Source organism: Sinohyriopsis cumingii, chromosome 5 (assembly GCF_028554795.1).
Source record: "Sinohyriopsis cumingii isolate HCF-2022 chromosome 5, ASM2855479v2, whole genome shotgun sequence".
Classification (NCBI taxonomy): domain Eukaryota; kingdom Metazoa; phylum Mollusca; class Bivalvia; order Unionida; family Unionidae; genus Sinohyriopsis; species Sinohyriopsis cumingii.
The window spans coordinates 65436770-65456375 of record NC_142965.1 but is presented as its reverse complement, the minus strand read 5'-3'; the positions used below and the strand labels follow the sequence as shown (position 1 = coordinate 65456375).

At 40.5% G+C, this 19606-nt stretch overlaps 1 protein-coding gene across 1 annotated transcript; it reads left to right on the top strand.

The window, feature by feature from the left end:
• Window positions 1-1462: 1462 nt before the first annotated feature.
• LOC149799337 (protein CFDP2-like) lies at window positions 1463-19533 on the top strand. The gene is made up of 3 exons (XM_089958183.1): window positions 1463-2439; window positions 17918-18027; window positions 19481-19533. The coding sequence occupies exons 1-3, from the start codon at window positions 1463-1465 to the stop codon at window positions 19531-19533; spliced, it is 1140 nt and encodes a 379-aa protein (XP_089814309.1).
• The last annotated feature ends 73 nt before the right edge of the window (window positions 19534-19606 follow it).

Below are 19606 nucleotides of genomic sequence, written 5' to 3'. Positions count from 1 at the left end.
TGTTTGACTTTAATTTTGACTTTACAATACTTAGAAGTGTATATTAATTCTGCTACTTCGCCCTATATTGTATTCAATGATCACAAGCCACTTCTTTTCTTTAACAAAATGAAAAACAAAATCAGAGATTGTTATGAAAGATTTTGATGTTACATGAATACAACATCGACGTTTGGCACATCAAGGGTTACAGAAAATGTAATTGTAGATACGTTCACATGTATATGAGATTTATATTGCCTTATTGTGTATACGTTCTCGTACATTCATTATACATCTTCCTTCGTAATTACATTATTATTTTCATCTGAATGTTTGATTAATATGGAAAGCGAAAGTTTATTGCATAAATAGTTTACCTTATAAGAGAGGTGTCATATATATATATATATATATATATATATATATATATATATATATATATATATATATATATATATATATATATATATATATATATATATATATATAAGAAGTTGACTATTTGTTGGACAATGACTGTATTGGACCAAGCTTGAGCAAGCCAAATGTGACAATTACCTTAAGTAAAGGTGAGTTTTGCCGAGCTTGTGGTGTTTGGGGTGATCTGGGAGGGGTAGTACCTCTGGTGGATGGGCACGTCGTGCTCCTTCTGGAGTAGCTTGTCCATCTTTGGTCCTCACCATGCGCTCAGCCCTCACCTGTGGCTCCAAGTAGCTGTAGCATGCGCAGGGGCCACACCACGGGCAACGGCTTCGACTGGCCGGCTAAACCAGGTAGAGGGTAGCCGACGGGCCTCAAAAAATCCTCGGTGACTTATCCTTGCATGCAAAGCCAGTTTAGATAGACTGGGCGGAAGAGATCAACTGAGTGATCCAACGGCCACGAAGGCGAATCTGCAAACGTTTTGTGGAGAGCGCAGGGTATGACGAGGCATGGAAGACGTCATAGCCATCCCATGCAGCCGAAGTAGTCCCCAGCCGTGACGAATCTTCGTACCACTGAGTTCTAACTACCAAGGCCGAGAGAGTGAGGCTGTCTCTGTGCAAAGGCTGTTTCACTTTAATCTCCTTCACGCACAGGTTATGTTGTGCACCTATCATTCATCCTCATCATCACAATCATTGTTCCTTACCTGCACATACCAAAGTCCTACGGCGATGGGCGACTGGCGACGCAACAGGTGGAGATGACCACTGGGAGTTGTAGTCAGAGACCTACACGTAGGCGGCCCTTGGACAAGTGGTCGTTTTGCTCTGCACCCAGGGCAGCAGAACAGTTCGGCAGCATCCAGGGGCGACTGAGCAGACCTTTTCAGGACGGCACTGCTCACCCTGAATAGGGAGAGGCCTAGAAAAGGTGACCTAAAAAAAGCTTGCCCTAAAATATCTGGCCAGCATGCCGCGGCTGGCAAGATCATCCATATCCGCGGTCGAAATAATCAAAGAAAAAACTTATTCGAGCATGGAACATCCGTGCTCTCATGGACAAAGAGAAAGTAGCAAGACCACACAGGAGAACAGCTCTAGTTGCTAAGGAGTTTTCACGCTTCAATATTGACATTACAGCCTTGAGTGAAACCAGGTTCGCAGAGGAGGGTTCTCTTACTGAGCTAGCAAGCGGCTACACATTCTTCTGGAAAGGAAAAGCCCAAAATGAGGACAGGATCCAGGAAGTCGGCCTGGCTATCAAATCATGTCTTCTGAAGCAGCTTCCGGAAATACCTGTTGGTATCAATGAGAGGCTAATGAAATTGCGAATATCTATCAGCCACAAACGCCATGCAACAATCATCAGTGCCTACGCCCCTACCCTATCGAGTCCAGCAGAAGCCATCGAGCAGTTCTATACCGACCTCAGCTCTGTACTTAGCTCAGTTCCAACTGACGACAAGATCATACTACTGGGGGACTTCAACGCCCGTGTTGGCTGTGATTATGGTCGATGGAAAGGTGTGCTTGGCAAACGCGGTGTCGGCAGAATGAACAACAACGGCCTGCTCCTACTCAGCAAATGCGCAGAATTTAACCTCCTAATCACAAACTCAATGTTCAGAATGGCGAACAAACACAAGAACACCTGGATGCACCCCAGATCTCGCCAATGGCACTTAATCGACTATGTAATAGTCCGCCAGCCTGATACCAAGGATGTCCTCATCACCAAGGCCATGCGAGGAGCAGAATGCTGGACAGACCACAGACTTGTCCGAACTACCCTACAGCTGCACATTGCCCCTCATCACCTAAGACGTCTTAAACTTGTGCACACAGCCTTCAACATTGTCAAACTCCAGCAGCCTTCCACCAAGCTCAGTTTCCAGAAGAGACCAGATGACAAGCTGTCAACAAACGGACCGATATGTGGAAATGCTTCCGAAAAATGGAACAAGCTCAGGGACACGATAAGAGAAACAGCTATGGCGACCCTGGGCCCAAAGAAGCGAATCCATCAAGACTGGTTCGACGAGAACAACGATGCCATTGAAGATCTGCTTGCCAGAAAGAACAAAGCATTCATGGACTGGCAGAATGACACAAACTCCATCAACAAAAAAGACCGCTTCAAATTCTATCAAGCTGAGGCTCAGAGGGAAATTTGCAAGATGCATGACCATTGGTGGGAAAAGAAAGCTGATGAAGTGCAAAGGTATGCTGACACTAACAACTCCAAAGAGTTCTATAACGCCATCAGGTCAATCTTCAGCCACGCAAAGTCCAGCTCTGCGCCCTTGCTCGCTGCAGATGACATTACACTAATAAAGGACAAGAATGGCATTAAGGAAAGATGGAAAGAACACTTTAGTCAGCTCCTAAACATGCCCTCATCGGTCAGCCAACCTGTTCTTGACCAAATACCCCAGCAGCCAACGCACGACCAACTGGATATTCCACCAACGATGGAGGAGTTGAGGAGGGCAATTAAACAAATTAACTGTGGCAGGGCACCTGGAAAGGATGGCATCCCAGCGGAGGTGTACAAGGCTCTCAGTGAACAGACTCTGGAGGCATTCCACGAAGTGCTAATCAGCATCTGGACTGAAAAAGAGATGCCAAACGACCTCAGTGACGCATCAATCATGACCGTCTATAAAAATAAAGGCACACGTGTGGACTGCAGTAACTACAGAGGCATCTCCCTGCTGTCCATAGCTGGCAAAATACTTGCTCGCATCATCCTCAACAGGCTTATTGCGGCAGTGTCAGAAGATAACCTCCCCGAGTCTCAGTGTAGTTTTCGCCCAGACCTCAGCACCGTTGACATGATCTTCGCAGTGAGACAAGTCCAAGAGAAGTGCCTTGAGCAGAACATGAATCTGTATACTGTCTTCGTGGAACTGACAAAGGCTTTTGATACAGTCAACAGAGACACACTGTGGGTAGTTATCAAGAAACTTGGTTGTCCTCAGAAGTTTACCAATCTCATTCGGCTCCTCCACGTTGACATGACTGGAGAGATTCTCTCAGACGGTGACCCTCTGAGAAATTCCCAATATCTAATGGTGTCAAACAGGGCTGTGTACTTGCTCCGATACTCTTCAACCTCTTCTTCGCACAGGTACTGTTCCATGCCATCCGTAACCTTGACATTGGCATCTACATTAGTTATCGCCTGGATGGATCAGTGTTTGATCTCCGTCGCCTAGCTGCAAAAACAAAGACGCTAGAAAGACTCATCATTGAAGCACTCTTTGCAGATGACTTTGCCCTCATGGCCCATGAAGAGCCTCACCTACAGGCAATCATGGACAGATTCTCTGAAGCCTCCAACTTATTTGGACTCACAATCAGCCTAGAAAAGACAGAAGTCCTCTTCCAGCCCGCCCCAACCACTGTCCCCTCACAACCCTGTATCACCATTGGCGACACGCAGCTGAAGAATGTGGACAGTTTCAAATACCTTGGCAGCACAATATCTAGTGACGGCTCCCTGGACAAAGAAATCACTGCGAGGATCCAAAAAGCCAGTCAAGCACTCGGACGACTTCGAACCAAGGTTTTCCAGCACAAGGACATACGCCTGTCAACAAAGATGAAAGTGTACAATGCAGCTGTCCTCACGTTGGAACAATTCCACCAGCGCTCCCTGAGATCCATTATGCGGATCAAGTGGCAGGACCGAATCACCAACCAGGAAGTCCTTGACAGAGCCAACACAACAAGCATCGAAGCCAAACTAATCCAGGCCCAGCTTCGTTGGACTGGCCATGTCATCCGCATGGATCAAAACAGAATCCCAAAGCAGTTGTTCTATGACAAGCTAGCCCAGGGAAACCGAAACCAAGGCCGCCCTCAAAAGAGGTACAAAGACAACCTCAAGATGAACATCAAATGGACAGACCTCCAACCCCGCCAGCTCGAGTTCGCTGCCTTAGACAGAAGCCATTGGCGAGCGCTGACCAGAAAAGCCTGTTCCACCTTTGAGGATGACCGCCGCCAGGGTCTCGCTGCAACTCGGGAGAGACGTCACAGAACTGTATCACAAATACCACCAACCACCGATGTCCCATGCCCCACCTGCAACCGCTTGTATGCATCGGAATTGGGACTCAGGAGGCACATGCGCGTCCACTGTTGAATGAGATCGCACAACATGTCTTCCTCGACTCGAGAGACTACCATTATATATATATATATATATATATATATATATATATATATATATATATATATATATATATATATATATATATATATGTATGTATATGTATATCTACTAAACTCACCAGACGTAATATTTGTTGGTTATCTGTTGAGCATGCTAGTAGTATTGTATGATTGTGTTGATGGCCTATGAATGCAAATCGCTAGCAATGGTCGTGATATAGTGGATTTTGCTTCAAGGTTTCTCAAAGAGATCCACTGATACCGGGTAAATATGCTTTATAAGAATGGAAAATGATATCAATTCTGCATAGAGATGGACGGGTAGGGCAATTTTTTCGGTACCGTGTAAAGGTATACTGACGGGTCGAATTTAATTGGCTCAGGTTTCCTCACTCCCATTGTGTCCGATTTCCCCAGCCCATCTCTCACTCCCATCTTTATTAGCTATAAAACAACCGGGTTGAGGGGTTGTTGGATTGAAACAAAAATAGATGAGGGCGTGCGTGTTCCCGCCCCGGCATTCCTGAGTGGCGTATAGACCCGGACGGGTTCTGTTGGCCGGATCTGGTACCCGTCCATCCCTAATTCTGTAGCATCTTAAATAAACAAATCTATGTAAATGGTTTAAAAGATACTGTTGGGTTTGTAGCAGCATTTTACTGTATTTTCCGCCTCAAATGTGAGAGATTGTTTTTTATAAATGCTTTAGATCTTTTCTTGTATCATGAAATTGTCAAATATTTTGTTTCGCATTATTTGCAGATGCTAGCAAAAAAAAAAAACTATTTCCTCTACAGTTTTATTTTTACTGGCATATGCCAATTTGAAAACCCTTTTCACAAACCCACCAAGCTATGACTTTTCTCTTGAACAGATTATAGTCATCTTGGATATCCACATTTGATTTATATTTTCCCATTATGTTCTCTTTTTCAGTTTATTGCCAAATTTTAGGATGCCTTTATCCTAAATCAAAGTTACTGAAGTTCAAACGAGAAATAATAAAATTGTTATCACAAAAAGCATTGTATTAGTTTGTGTTCATCACGGTATGTATCTCAAAGTATGAAAAAAGAATAAACATGGCATATTATCATAAGTTTAAAATTTAAAATACACGGGCTAACAATGGAATGTGTTACATCTCAGCATACCGATCTGTGATACTCTTTTTAATGCGTGTTAATATATGAATTATTCATGATCCATCGGGTCGCACTTTGAACACCTTACATTCAAATACTCTTATTTATTCTCTCCAGTATTGTTTAAGAAAGCGCCTAGGATTATGTTTTTGATTTTCGGTTTGATCGTGCGTCTGTCTGCCCTCTAATCAGATGGCACCAACAGAAGGTGGCATTATTGCCTTCTACCGACAATAGTCTTTAATAAGCAATACTTAACCAAAAAAATGATACCCGTAATTTCATTCACATTGCTCTTAATTACATCTACTTCCTATTTGAACAAATGGCTCTATCAGTATTTACCTGTAAAAAAAAAAAACTAATGTACGACGGAGGGGGGGGGTGATACTAATTCTAGACCTCCATATGACACAAAACAAAGAGTCACCAGATGGAAATTAATTAGTCATATTTATGCGTCTTAATCACAATCACTCTTAGTATTGCAAACATCGACTTTTATATGTATGTATGCCAGAAAAACACATACATTATACATCTGATTGAAGGAAACTTTCCCCGACAAAAACAACCACTCAGACAAATGAAAACCAACAACAAACAAAACAATAAACAAAACCAAGAACAATTTTTTTAAAGCTATTATTAAAATTATTATAATTATTCTTCCTCCTATTCTTCTTTTTCTTCTTGTCCTTCTTCGTCGTCTCCTACTTCTTCTTTTTTTCTTTTCTTCTTCTTCTTTTTATTATTATTATTATTATTATTATTATTATTATAACCGTTACTATTAAAGAGATACTTTTCAATGGTGTAAAGTTGTTTATCAGTGAAAATTGAGCTTCTTACTGATAAGAATAATTGGTTTGGATGTGGTGTCAGAAGAAAAGAGAGAGTGCAGAAATTGTAATAACATTCCCCTGTCTTTATGTCTACCTTTTTATTAACATTTTCCTCCCCATTTCATGCCCCTTTCTCAATTGTCCCCAGTATTCAAGGGGGTGGGTCGGATTGGATGTATAATTGTTATTATTATTATTATTATTATTATTATTAGAGGAAAGTGTGCAATGATGGTGAATTATAGGAGAAACAAAATGAAAATAAATGTTTTCATTAGTAATATATGTCACATATACTTTATCAAATTCGCCTTAATCAAACTCATTTTTCAATAATACATTCCTATCAAAAATTTTGCCACAAACTAAAAGTCAATATTGTTTAAAAAAAATTATATTGTACGATTAATACCTATTTCAAACATCTTCAATGTGGAGGCATTCATTATTATTATTATTATTATTATTATTATTATTAAATTCTTGATTCAAAATTATTAAACCAGTAATACAGGGGCAAACGGTTCTGATTCCGATATTCTTTTTTCAAGTTCATATAAAAATAACCACTATATCTTGCTTGTAAGAAGTTTTGTCTTCTTAAAAAAATCTTTTTACTTCTCTATATTATTTTAATGTTTCGATACCTATGTCTAGTGCTAATCACATGACTTTGAAGTCTAATAACCAAAACATGCTCAGTTATTTCTCCTGGCCCAAATCCCACGCTCCTAAATTAAGTGATATGGGGAAAACCTACAATGGCTGAAATCTACTTTATTTATCAAGGTAATCGGTTTACGATAAGTGTGTTTGATTTGGTACTTGCAAAAATGAGACCCTATGTAGGTAAGTTTGCTTTTAACATTGTGACTCATAACAATAAGCATGGTATGCCTCATTTGAGTGCTGGACACTGTACATTTGCTGTAAGGTGGATTTAAGATTATTTCTTCACGTCATTAATTCATCCGTTTCTTCTGGCCCTTACCACCCTCTTTTTTAATTTTTGGACATTTATGTCGGGGTGTAGGGTCAAGGTCATTTGAGGAGCGGGCTTAAACATAAATATTTCATATCCACGAAGATTTACCTAGAATATATAGTGTCCATAACTGACATTTACAATTCTACCAACGAACCTACAACATCATCGAATCAAAAGGATGGAAAGAATTGTCGTCTCTATTCTTATTCTTATTACTATTTTATTATTATTTCTTAGCTAACTATTTATGTGAATAATAAATTAGGTTGTTGTTGTTGTTGTTGTAGGGTTTAACGCCATTTTTCAGCACACGATAGGCTATACATGGCGGCCAGTATTAGTGGTGCAGGAAGAACCCGGGAAAACCCCGGAAAGAACCACCGACGCACGAGAAGCTACTGGCAAGCTTTCTCACATACCCACATTAGCCGAATCCGAGACTCGAACCCACGCAGACAGAGGTGAGAAGACAGTGATACGTAACGGAGAGCGCTTTAGACCACTCGGCCACTCGGGGCCCCACAAATTAGGTAGAAATGAGCAACGAAAATCTGTCACAAAAACAATTATTTGTAGTTTATAAGCTATATTCACTTGCAAGCAATAATGTCACATAAACAGTGACTTAAATGTCATGTTATCATTTCCTTGGCGAGGCTAAGAAATACATGTATATAACCATTCGAGTACGTCATATCATGATGAAATTCGTATGTTTTCGACCCAGCATTGATTACTCTCACTTGGACATAACCTAAAAACATGTTAGTACTCTTTAACGCAATTTTTTATTAAAAAGTCCTTATTCAAATTACTATTATGAGCAAACAGAAACCTTGTTAGTACCTATTAATATACGCATTCATTGAAATTCACAAACTAGAGTGAAATTAACATTTTGCATACATCGATAAAGATGACCATTAAGTTCATGCTCGTAAGAGAGACACATAAGTATAGCCGCTCTTATGGCCTAAGTGGTCAGAGGGTCCGCCTCGGATGCGGTTCGTCGCAGGTTCTAACCCAGGCCAAGTCAACCAAAGACTGAAAAAAAATGGTACGAGTAGCTACCTCGCTAGGCGCTCAGCATTAAGAGGTTACTGCTAGGACTGATCGGCCTGGCGTCAGAATAATGTGACTGGGTGGAACATGATGCCACATGTCTGCGGCATGATGCATCAGTGCTCGGCATCACTATAAACTGCCACACTGCAAACATCGTAACGATACGACTAAAAAAAGTTAAAACTACGTTAAAAGTTCAAATCACGCAGACACACGCTTAAATGTATCGTGCCTCACTAAATGCACGAGTGATAAAACAGCAATACTTATTTAAAATCCATGTAAGACTTATGTTGCTCAGGTATTTTCATTAAGTTTGCACAAATATAGCATATAATCCTTTTATTGAAAGTGTTTCATTATTTCGCAGCTTCAACAGTCGCTGAACAAATCATATGACCTTTAAAACAGCGACTGATACAAGATGAAGCGAATCCAGATGATTACTCCACCATGTAGATAATTACTATCGCGAACACTATTTACATCAGGACATAAGGTAATTTACATGAAAAATGAAACGAGACATAACATACATAAATTGTTTTCTCCCACTCTTGAATTGTGAAGAAATAGTAACAATATATAAAATATCCGCTATGGTGATCGTGTATGTGCGATTCATCCAGTAGCGTACTAAACGGGGGGCGGATGCGGACGAGGCGGTTGCCCTGGCGCAAGAGCTGGGTTATTAGGTCACCACCATTGTAATCAAATTTGTTTTTATTTTCCCTCCATTTTCAGCAATCAAGATCTGCTTGTTTATCATATTGTTTGTGACATATCACATGGCACTGATCCCTGCATCATAATGGAACTTGGATTCTCTTGGACATATCACAGATCTGTGCTATTTAACTCGCATCGTCTTCAAGAGGAGACAATTCATGACTTAGTACACAGTTTGGAAAGAAATATGCTCTTTTGCAAACCCTTTTAAGTGCGAGAATAAACTACATCACTGCTCTCTCTCTCTCTCTCTCTCTCTCTCTCTCTCTCCAGACATCCATCCATTAATTGTATCCGTTTGTATGTCTGTTTGTCTATCTGCTTGCCTGTTTTACAAATTTATGTCGCATAGGCTGTTGCATTTTAAAATCCAAAGTTTCTATCATGCAGAGGTCTTTTGTGAATCTTTCTTTACCTCCCCATAGCATTGTATATATATCTTGCTTCATCATGAGTGGCAGAATAATTAAACCCAAAGACTTTTCAAAGACTTTGATGGAAACAGCACTATATTACCAGCAGGGTGTGTTGTCCAATCTTTTACTGGGGAGGGCCACAATCCGTCAAATCCTCCCTTCAATTTTGGCCTTGGAAAATGTTGATTGTTTTCATTGCCAAAAGCTAATCCGAGCCTTGTATGGTGACTAGACTTCAACCCCACCCCGTCCGTCCGGGGTTGATTTATTTGTTGCCAAAAGCCAATCCGGGCCTGGTTGGCAAGATCAAATCATTTACTGAAGCACGACAAGGCCCAGCTACGGTCTCGTGGGTCAAAAAAATGATGTCGCTGCGTTTACTGAGTTTGATGTGTATTTTAATATATCCGCTGACCAGGGATGTTTAATTAAATCGTTGTTGTAATCATAATAATGAGTGATTCTGCTCTAACTATGGAAACTCGCACAACTAAACTAGCCCAAGAATGACTAGAGGTAATTAAGAAATATCTCCCCGTCCGTGATTTTGTCAAACATCAGCTACAACAACGCCAGGAAGCTCAAGTGGAATTTATAGAAGGTAAAGAACAGTTATTTAAACTAATTGTCGAACCAACTAAAATACAATGTTACAGCAACTGAGACAACACAAAAAACGCTCGAGACATTGCGGCTGATATTGCTGGTCGTCTTCAACCCGGCACCACCTATTCAACCCCATCCACCACCAAAAGTTAGAACTAACATAACAGATAAATTTACTAAGGAATTTCTTTTTAAACAACAAATAATGTAAAATAATGTTTATTCGTGTATCTGATCCCGCATTTAACACGGACGCGCCACTCCTCTAAGATGATTCAGTAAGTAATTATCAGTATTATTCTTATGATGCACGTGTACCTGACACACGTGGACGAATTGAACTGCAAGTCTAAGATACAAGCCGATATTTCCTGTCTGCTGAGGTATTCATTGAGATCGAAGGAAAACGTTTGAAAGCAGATGATACAGCATCTGAAATAGGAGATCGAGCTGCTTTTGTTAACAAGGGTGCTATGATGTTGTTTAACAGCGCCAAGTACAGCACTGATGGAAAAAGTATTGAATCATGTCTGTAACATGTTGACGTTGCTAAGACGATGTTCGACCTCACAAGATATTCCGTTGATTATTTCGCGGTTTTTCTGGTCCATCAATGATGTTTGCGAAGAATACTACTGATTCCTTGATAGCAGTAAAGTAACAACAAACTTCGTTGGAACAGAAGTCGCATCGATGAATGAAAATTTCAACTTAGGATTCGCATCACGTCGATCAATGTTAAATGACATTGAAGAATTTTCATACGCAATTCCTCTATCAAATATCTTTGGATTTTCCAAAAATGTTACAAACGTTACCTTCGGTGCTGAAACACAGTTGTACTTGTTCGAAGGGACAAAGGCAACGATGAAATCTGGCGTCCAGATGCGGTTGATGCTGGTAACGTGAGACTGACAAAACGTTCGATATGGATGCCAACAATGATGCCATCACTGGTTGAACAACAATGGCTGCTCATTCATGGACAGCGGAGGCAAATTAACGTTGTCATGGTTGACGATGACCACAGACAGTATTCAAAGTAATGATGCTGTGTTATTTACATGGCAGACAGCATCAGCTCAGGGAGTTTCAGCACCACGACCACGACATATATTCATAGCCCGATGGGTTAGTGAAGTTTCTCTAAGAATAAACGGACATCAAGAACCATCCTAAAAAGTGTTATTGAATTTCAGATATAATTATGTTGCACGTGAGTATCATCGTTTGATGATATTTAAGGGATGTGATCAGAATGTCTATTCTGGATTCTGGTCTGCAGATGTCTCAACCGGATTTTACAAGCTATATCCGATTTTTTTTCCACTGGAACTTGGATTTGTTCAGAGAATCAGTTGTTGACATACATTTTCGAGCTTGAATAGGCGTATTACCAGCTGTTCCTGGTGCTTATAGAGCAATCGCTGTAATATCAGATAAAACAATCCTACTAGAAGTTGTCATTGGAAGAATGAGATAAGTTGATGTACGCGTGGAAAATACGTAATTAAATCATTCATACTATTATAATGTCATATCAACACGTCAACGTCACCCTGACACCTGGTCAAGTTACAAAATCTACAATCAGCATAAGAAAAGAATTGTAGAACAACAATATCGCTGAAATAACGGCGTTGCAAGGCCCGAATGTACTATCGCTGACTTAACGTCAGCTCAAACACTACAATGACGAAAATGAATCAAAACCTGGTGTGCGACTTGATCTTTCCGTGAATACCGTCTACGAGACATCAACGACCGATTTCATATTGTCACTTCTAGCGGCAATACCACATTTTATTGCCGCTGCAGTTCTAGATGTTGGAAAAGCAGCCGTAGTCGGTGCAGTAAGAACATCAGCCGGCATGGCATTGACAAGATTAAAAAACACCAAAAGAGGGACATGGCCCCAATATTACCAGGAACGAGGTACGGTCAAGGTCTGCGACAGCCAGGGACGTTTCGCTGAAACTCCCCATGTCCAATTTGATTTACTTCATGCTGCTCAGCGATTAAACATCAAAAACTTCAGAGGTATTTTCATGCGTGATCAGTTGCTGGAACTAACGAAACGTGTTGAAACTGGTATCATTAATCTCTACGGCCGCTCTGTTCCAGGTACTCATTGGGTTGCATACGAGTCTGATCCACGTACTGTTGTTTATTTTGATTTGTATGGATTGGCGATACCGAGAGAAGTTTTAAAATATATCAGCAGATTATCTAGAAAATCTGTCTGGTATTCAAAATTACAAACACAAATATTAACGGATCCGCCTATATGAGGTGAAGAATCACTTGCTGTGCTTAAGAGTTTATAATGGTAGATATTTACGGAAGATCTTTAGCTAGAGTTAAGATTCCCGGTTTATGACATTGATTTGTCAAAATATATGACACAACATGAGCTTGCTGATCTTATGAACCTTGCCGTAGTTGACCGAGATGACGTTGTTTTTCAGAATCAACATGGTCGGCTTAAGACAAACAGTATTAGGCAGACTTATATTGTCCAGGAGATTTAGGTGAGACCGCCGATAATATCCCGGTATTTACTGATGGCGGAAGAATCAGAGACTCAAGAGTATCAATCATGACGATCAGAAATGAGATCAGTAAACATGTTTCTAAAACCGTTGAACTAAACATGAACGGAAACAGAATTGTTGTTATGAGAGAACCAGTGTCTGCTGATGACGCATCAACGAAGAAATACGTGGACGACAGCGACACCAAGATTGATAGTAAATTATCCAAGATGCCAAGTTGCAAGCAGAGTATCACGTTCACGTAAGAACGTTTACGAGTCTTTGCAGAAATTTTCAACTACTTGATAAAGTCACCGATGATTTCTTTTGAAGCCTAATGGTCGTCAAGGTGATGCTCGCTGAAATTAACACATAACTCTAGTCAACCGTCAAACATCAATCGTCGCGATCAAAAAAACTCTCGGAGATATATCCAGAGTAATCCCCGACATCGCTGAGCACATCAGAAAGATTGAGGCTGGTGTGATTCATACGGCTTCGTTCATCAATGCGGTATACAGGGTAGGGTATGGATCACCAACATGGACTAAATAAATTAACACCATCAAACATACCGCTGAAGTCACCAGGGTATACGGTCTCTCCGTGTTTAGCTAGGTAAAATTTAGGATATTTACGACTTATCCTTGGCGTCATTCCACCGATATATTTTCTGGAACCGTGTCAGTCGCGTTAAATCAAAATACCGAGAAAATATTCATATTGGATACCAAAGACAAAAGATGAACGGCAAAGACGTATTGGTGGTGTCTGTAATTCGTCGCGTAAACCCCTCAATTGATTAACTAGCAACAGATATATAGCCACAATCAATCCCACATGGTCTTACATATATAATCAATCATGTACGTGGAAGGTATAGCAGGAAAAAATCATCGACGAGAACACGACAAAAGAAACAAAAATACCGCAGACGAATCATCGTAATCGACAATGTTTTGTATATGCGGTGTTCTCCCTGGTCGCTGCAACAACGACGTTAACTGCTACATTATCAGCAACGCACGTGATATCGCCGGTGATAGGAATCGTTGATGGCATTGCTGGCATTCTTAACATTATCATGAAAAGATTATATACATGTGCGGACGAGCAATTACATGAGCATTCAGAAATAACGACGGCGGCGACGCATTCATTTAGACAGATATAGATACAGTCAACGGAGTTAAGCGCGCTTTATCGTTTAAATGAGTTATATATTAATGCTCTTCCACCGATAAGGGGTGCAAGCACACCTGCCGCTTCAGCGGCCACTTGTATCTTAAATTGTGTGGCTTAGAAGGTCACAGAACATTTTATGAATTCCCGACGAGGAACAGGATTAACAAAATCAAGAACACAAAAAAAATAAACAAAAGGGCAGAGCGTGTTAACGACAATGGAGTCCGTATGGAAAACATCGCAGTGTTGCAAAAGCGATTAAAGTTTCCCATAGTAATAAAACAATAACCGACTAGAGTTTCCACAATTTCGGCAACTATTGAAGTAAAGGAGCTTCTGTATTGGTAGTCGAACATTACGCTCATGAGTGGACCACAAGTGTAACAAACTTTCCGACGAAAAAAATACTAGATTTTACCACTTGAATATTTTTGAGGAAATTTACAATATTAGCAAAAACGATACTGTATTAGTCTGGCTGTTTCAGAGTGATCCTGGATCCGATGGTGGATCCATTGGATACAAATCGGAATCAGGATCCAACGGATCCCTGTCTCTCGAAGAACCTCTGCATACGCAAATGAAACGGGTGGTGCTAAAATACACTGACAAAATGAATTTCGAAGATGAATTCCTGTATAATTGTTTTACAATCTCGTCTGTGGTTGCCCGGGTTGCCGGCTAAAATCATGGTTACCAGCACCACGTGGGCTTCTCGATGATATATCGCGTTCATGTATTGAATTAGGACATGGCGGATTTTGGAACACAAAAAAATAATCCGTTGATGTAATTTTAGTTAATGTGGTGGGTTGTTACCACCCTAATCTTCTTGAAGCGGGTGAATGTGAACCGTATTTCTCACGATTTTGTCATTCAGCACATGAAATGACCAGAGTTTCAATGAACGGACCGCTACCAGCAGTGCATCTAACTGGATTTGCCGAGTTTGAAACATTTGAGTTTGCAGTAAACATTCATCCGGTTATTGTTGCCTGGTTTGGTCGTCATTTTAATACACCAGATAGGGGCATAAAACTCCTAAGCTACTGTGCAAAAATAAACGCGGTTGCGCACCAATAGTGCTATTGAGATATGTGCTCGATAGGAACATACTGATAGCAAGTATGGCGAGTATGGCGATAATTTCATGCGTGCCATAAAAAGGTCTGGCTGCTTGAGGATGATGATATATGGTTTGCAAAAGATATGAGCCAAAACATTATTGGCCAAATTTACCCAGTCAGCCTCATCTGGTAACAAGCGCCGCTGTAAAAGCTTAACTTTGGACCTAGCAGAACTTGGTTTTACAATCGCACATACAGCAGCGAAAGGCGTATTAGCTTCTCGGGAATTTGCAAACTTACCAGATGGAACCACGATCGGTACCTTCGTGTGCTACTACGACTACGATTCTCCCCAGTTTACTCATCTGAGATCTTTGATGCTGGCATATACATCAATAAACCTTTTATCAATGATTAACAGATTTCCAAATGACGCTGTTAGAGTTGCCACGGATTGATTTTATACAAGGAAATCAAAGATAATTCTTTTAAAAAATAATCCAATGATGCATATTAACTGCACTTCTCCATGGGGTCATTGGATAATTAAAACAATGAACGATTACGAATTATTCTGAATTTGCAGATTATAAAACTCATCGTCTTTGTTACTGCAACGATAAGTTGTCACGACAGTCATTTGCGCCATCAGATGATCCAATTTAAATGAAACGGTTTATCTTTATGGTCATGGTGGTTAAATTCTGATATGATATTGCCAGGGAGATGAGACAGCGGGGTGTTAGCGCCATTACTTATCGCATCTTCTTTCGATGGCGCTGTGATGCGTGGACACAAATAATAATGAGTGAGAAATATATTACTAAAATCATAATTTGAGACGAAATATGTACTGCGTCCAAAGACACGTTAGAAATATTTCTTGGCTGGTTAGAAACAAAATAAGCTGCGGTTATCATGTGTGGAGATCATTAGCAACATACACCGTTTACAGGAGAATCGCCACATAAATGCTGAAACATTATGTCGATTATTACCAGGAAATGTTGATAGACCACCTGGCCAGCGACGAATCATCACGAGAGCTGAAAGCGTCAATTAGACTTCAGCCGGACAAGATTCAATGTGAGATAATGCGCAGTGTTATTCCAGAAACTGTGATCAATGACTTCTAGAAATTATAGATCCCTGATGATCTGATAGTTGCATCCAGAAAAATAGTTCGCTATTCACTTCAGCATAGATTATTTGAGCTTCATAAGGAAACATTTTCAATGATGGCAATTCCACTATGTTACCGTGCAGCGGATAATCGTCGCCATAATATTCTCGTTGATATTCCACGAACGGGAACCCAGCTAACCCTCGTTTTAATGACCTAGTTGCTGTTCCCCTGGAGGCTGTTGAACCGGCTCTGGTACAACCATCATGTTGGACTGTAGGATATGCAATGACAATTCATTCATCGCAGAGACTAACAATCTCAGATACCAATATTTGGATTATCGATGGTCGTGTCGAATGGTCAAATTTGGTGGTATCTCGAATTACATATTTGTCTCAGCCGCGAAATAAAATGGTTTATGATCAATTTCAGGTGGGATCCACCTCTAAAATTCCCGGCACGATAACGAAAAAATTAGCTGGCTATCAGCGAAAAGACAAAACAAAATCAACGCGAGTTTGATATTGATGCTGAATTCATCATGACGCTGTTGTAACACAATAATGTTGTGGAAATATTTTCCAAATGACGTACGACAATTCACCGTGGACAGAATTGATAGTCTTCCCGGCCACACACGTGAAAATGTCGCTCTGACATTGTAACAATCGTCGAGGAGCTACTGTTCTTTGCTAGCGCGAATCCAACCTGGTGGCAATTGTGTATTTACGGGAATTACCTGGAATTGTTCACTGACAAATCTACGCTGAGAAGCCTTCGAATCTAGCCTGTAGATTGCGGGCCTACCCGTATATCTTACCACGCTGGAAATGTTATGCCTGGTTACACTCCAGATAGGATCGGTTGCTATGTTTTACCACCTTCAATTTCACAAAGTTCATATAAATACCTGACTGTCACGTTGCTGTCAAGCACTGGTCTCGTTGGCGGGTCGCGCCGCTTAACTTGAATGTGTTTCTTTGCGATTGCATCGACGGGTTTCATAGCAATTTCACGAGTGACTTTGTTTAACGCGTCAATCACGTGAGGAAGTTTCGCAACCCGTTCGCGAGATCTGTCCTTGCTCAGTAATTCCTGGGCGTACTGATGTCCAAATAATCGCTTAGCAGGCATTCGTTGAGCGAGCTGACATCGAACCTTACATGTCGAATCGTTTTAGGCGGCCGCATATAAATTTGCTGTATTGCCTGTCTGGACAATCAATCACAGTACACCTGCGGGATTGGCGAGTTGGCTAATTGCTGCCGTACCTTTCCAATATCCTCTTGGAATATGATAAATAGACTCCATTGTTATAATTATCTGACAATTGATTGCATGCACCCGCGGATAACTTACCACTCAGAGTCGATCGTATCAACCAGTTAGTTAGCTATTCTCGCATGTTTTTATTTATTATCGGCTTCAACATATGGATCAACTTGACCTCAGCGATATGTAGTTGTTGCAGATCTTTATTTGTATACCCGACTTCATGGATGTGGTAGACTTGATTAATCGCATTCACTGGAAATTCGACCGGTTTTGGTCAAGTCTGATATCAAGTCGTGTTCCAGGAGCACGGTAATTATATAATGGAAGATATTTGTCTCTTGTGTACTTAGCCAATGGTGTTCCTGGAAATCTCTCGAGCGCCACAGCAATATCACAGCCACCTGTCGTCTCGCGAGACGCCAGAACGTTATATTTTACACCGCATTTTACACACTTGCTTGTAAGTGTTCGCCTGTTATTTTTTCGTCGTTGTTGCTCTTAGCCCAGTTGTATCAGTGACAGTTATGCATCGAACACAATATAGACTCATGATTATAAATAATACATATTGCCACAATATGAATGGGACTTTTCATCGACACGCAAGCCAGCACCCGTCAAAGATCATCAGGCGGTACCAAATTATATTTAGCTGTTGCTCAATATGATAATGAGATAGCCCAAATGAGACAAACTGTATTTCGTAGCACCATCGGCAGACGAGCAGCGATGTTATGATGTCCTCGAGGAATTCAGTGAATCTGCAATTGATTCCTTGTCGTCAGATACAGGTGTCATTGAATTTTTCACCGATGATGCACATCAGTCGATGATCTTGATGGTAGTATTAATAATCTTGTGGTTTCCGATGATGTCATGCTTGACAAAGAAACAAGTCCGGCCAGAATATCTCCTCGAGGTAGACATTAACATACATATGTCATTTACGTCACGCAACGATATGTTCCGATCCCCAAAGTCAACAGAGATAACTGCAAATGTATGATTATCTTTAACGGCGTTGATAAACATGCACTGCGAAATATTCATCAGACTTGGTGTCCCGGCGACATGCCACAAATAAGTTTAAAAACTTCTTTGCACATGCTCAGAGAACTCCACATGGATTTATTACAAACAGTTTACATGTTTCAGCAACGTTTTCGCATTGGTCTCGATATAATCATTGGTTGATCAACCCGCACATCAAACTCAGTAAACGCAGCAAGATCATTTTGTTTGGCCCCACGAGACCACATCTGGGCCTTGTCGTGCGTCAGTGAAGGATTTCAACTTGCCAACCAGGCTCGGACTGGCTTTTGGCTACACAAAAATCAACCCCGGATGGACGGAGAGCGGGTGGAGTCCGGTCACCATACAAGGCTCGTATTAGCTTTTGGCAGTGAAAAAAAAATCAACATTTTCCAAACTTGTAGGGGGTCATTTGCCGGGGGGTCTCTACCCAAAAAATTGTCGGCTAACCCCCACCCCACCCCCGCCCGCTCCTATAGTGGATGACGTAACTAATGCATGGAAGGACATCTAATATTATAGTAGTACTAGCATCATAAACCTTTATTTCTCTCACTACGGGAGAAGAGAAACTTGTATAGTTGAATTTAAAACTGATCATGCGTATGCTTTCTTTGATAATCTAATTCTAATATTTATTTTCTTTTACTTAATGACTAGTTAACTGAAAATCAATGGTCTTTCTACGATCCAATGCGCACTCAAGAAATTCATATAAAAAAAATCCAATGATCAAAGTGATTAAAAACCTATACCAGAAACAGACATTTATCGCTGTCAAGCTTTTTAAAACTTGTCAACAAACACATAAGGTGTATTGCCCAACGTTTAATGAATCAATATCATGCAAATTGATTCATGTTATTGCATTTCATTCTTAGTGAAAAACTGGGTTGATGATGATGATGATAATGATGATGATGACCATGATTAAATCCAAATGTATCATCGGAAATAATAACTATATTAATGATAATTGTGATATTTATAATTTCATCTCGTGTTTT

Coding starts and splice junctions, on each gene's coding strand:
- LOC149799337 (XM_089958183.1), top strand. CDS start 1,463: ATGGACAAAGAGAAAGTAGCAAGACCACACAGGAGAACAGCTCTAGTT. Junction 2,440..17,917: donor AAGCGAATCCATCAAGACTG/GTTCGACGAGAA, acceptor TTGTGTACTTAG/CCAATGGTGTTCCTGGAAAT. Junction 18,028..19,480: donor CGCATTTTACACACTTGCTT/GTAAGTGTTCGC, acceptor TTTCATTCTTAG/TGAAAAACTGGGTTGATGAT.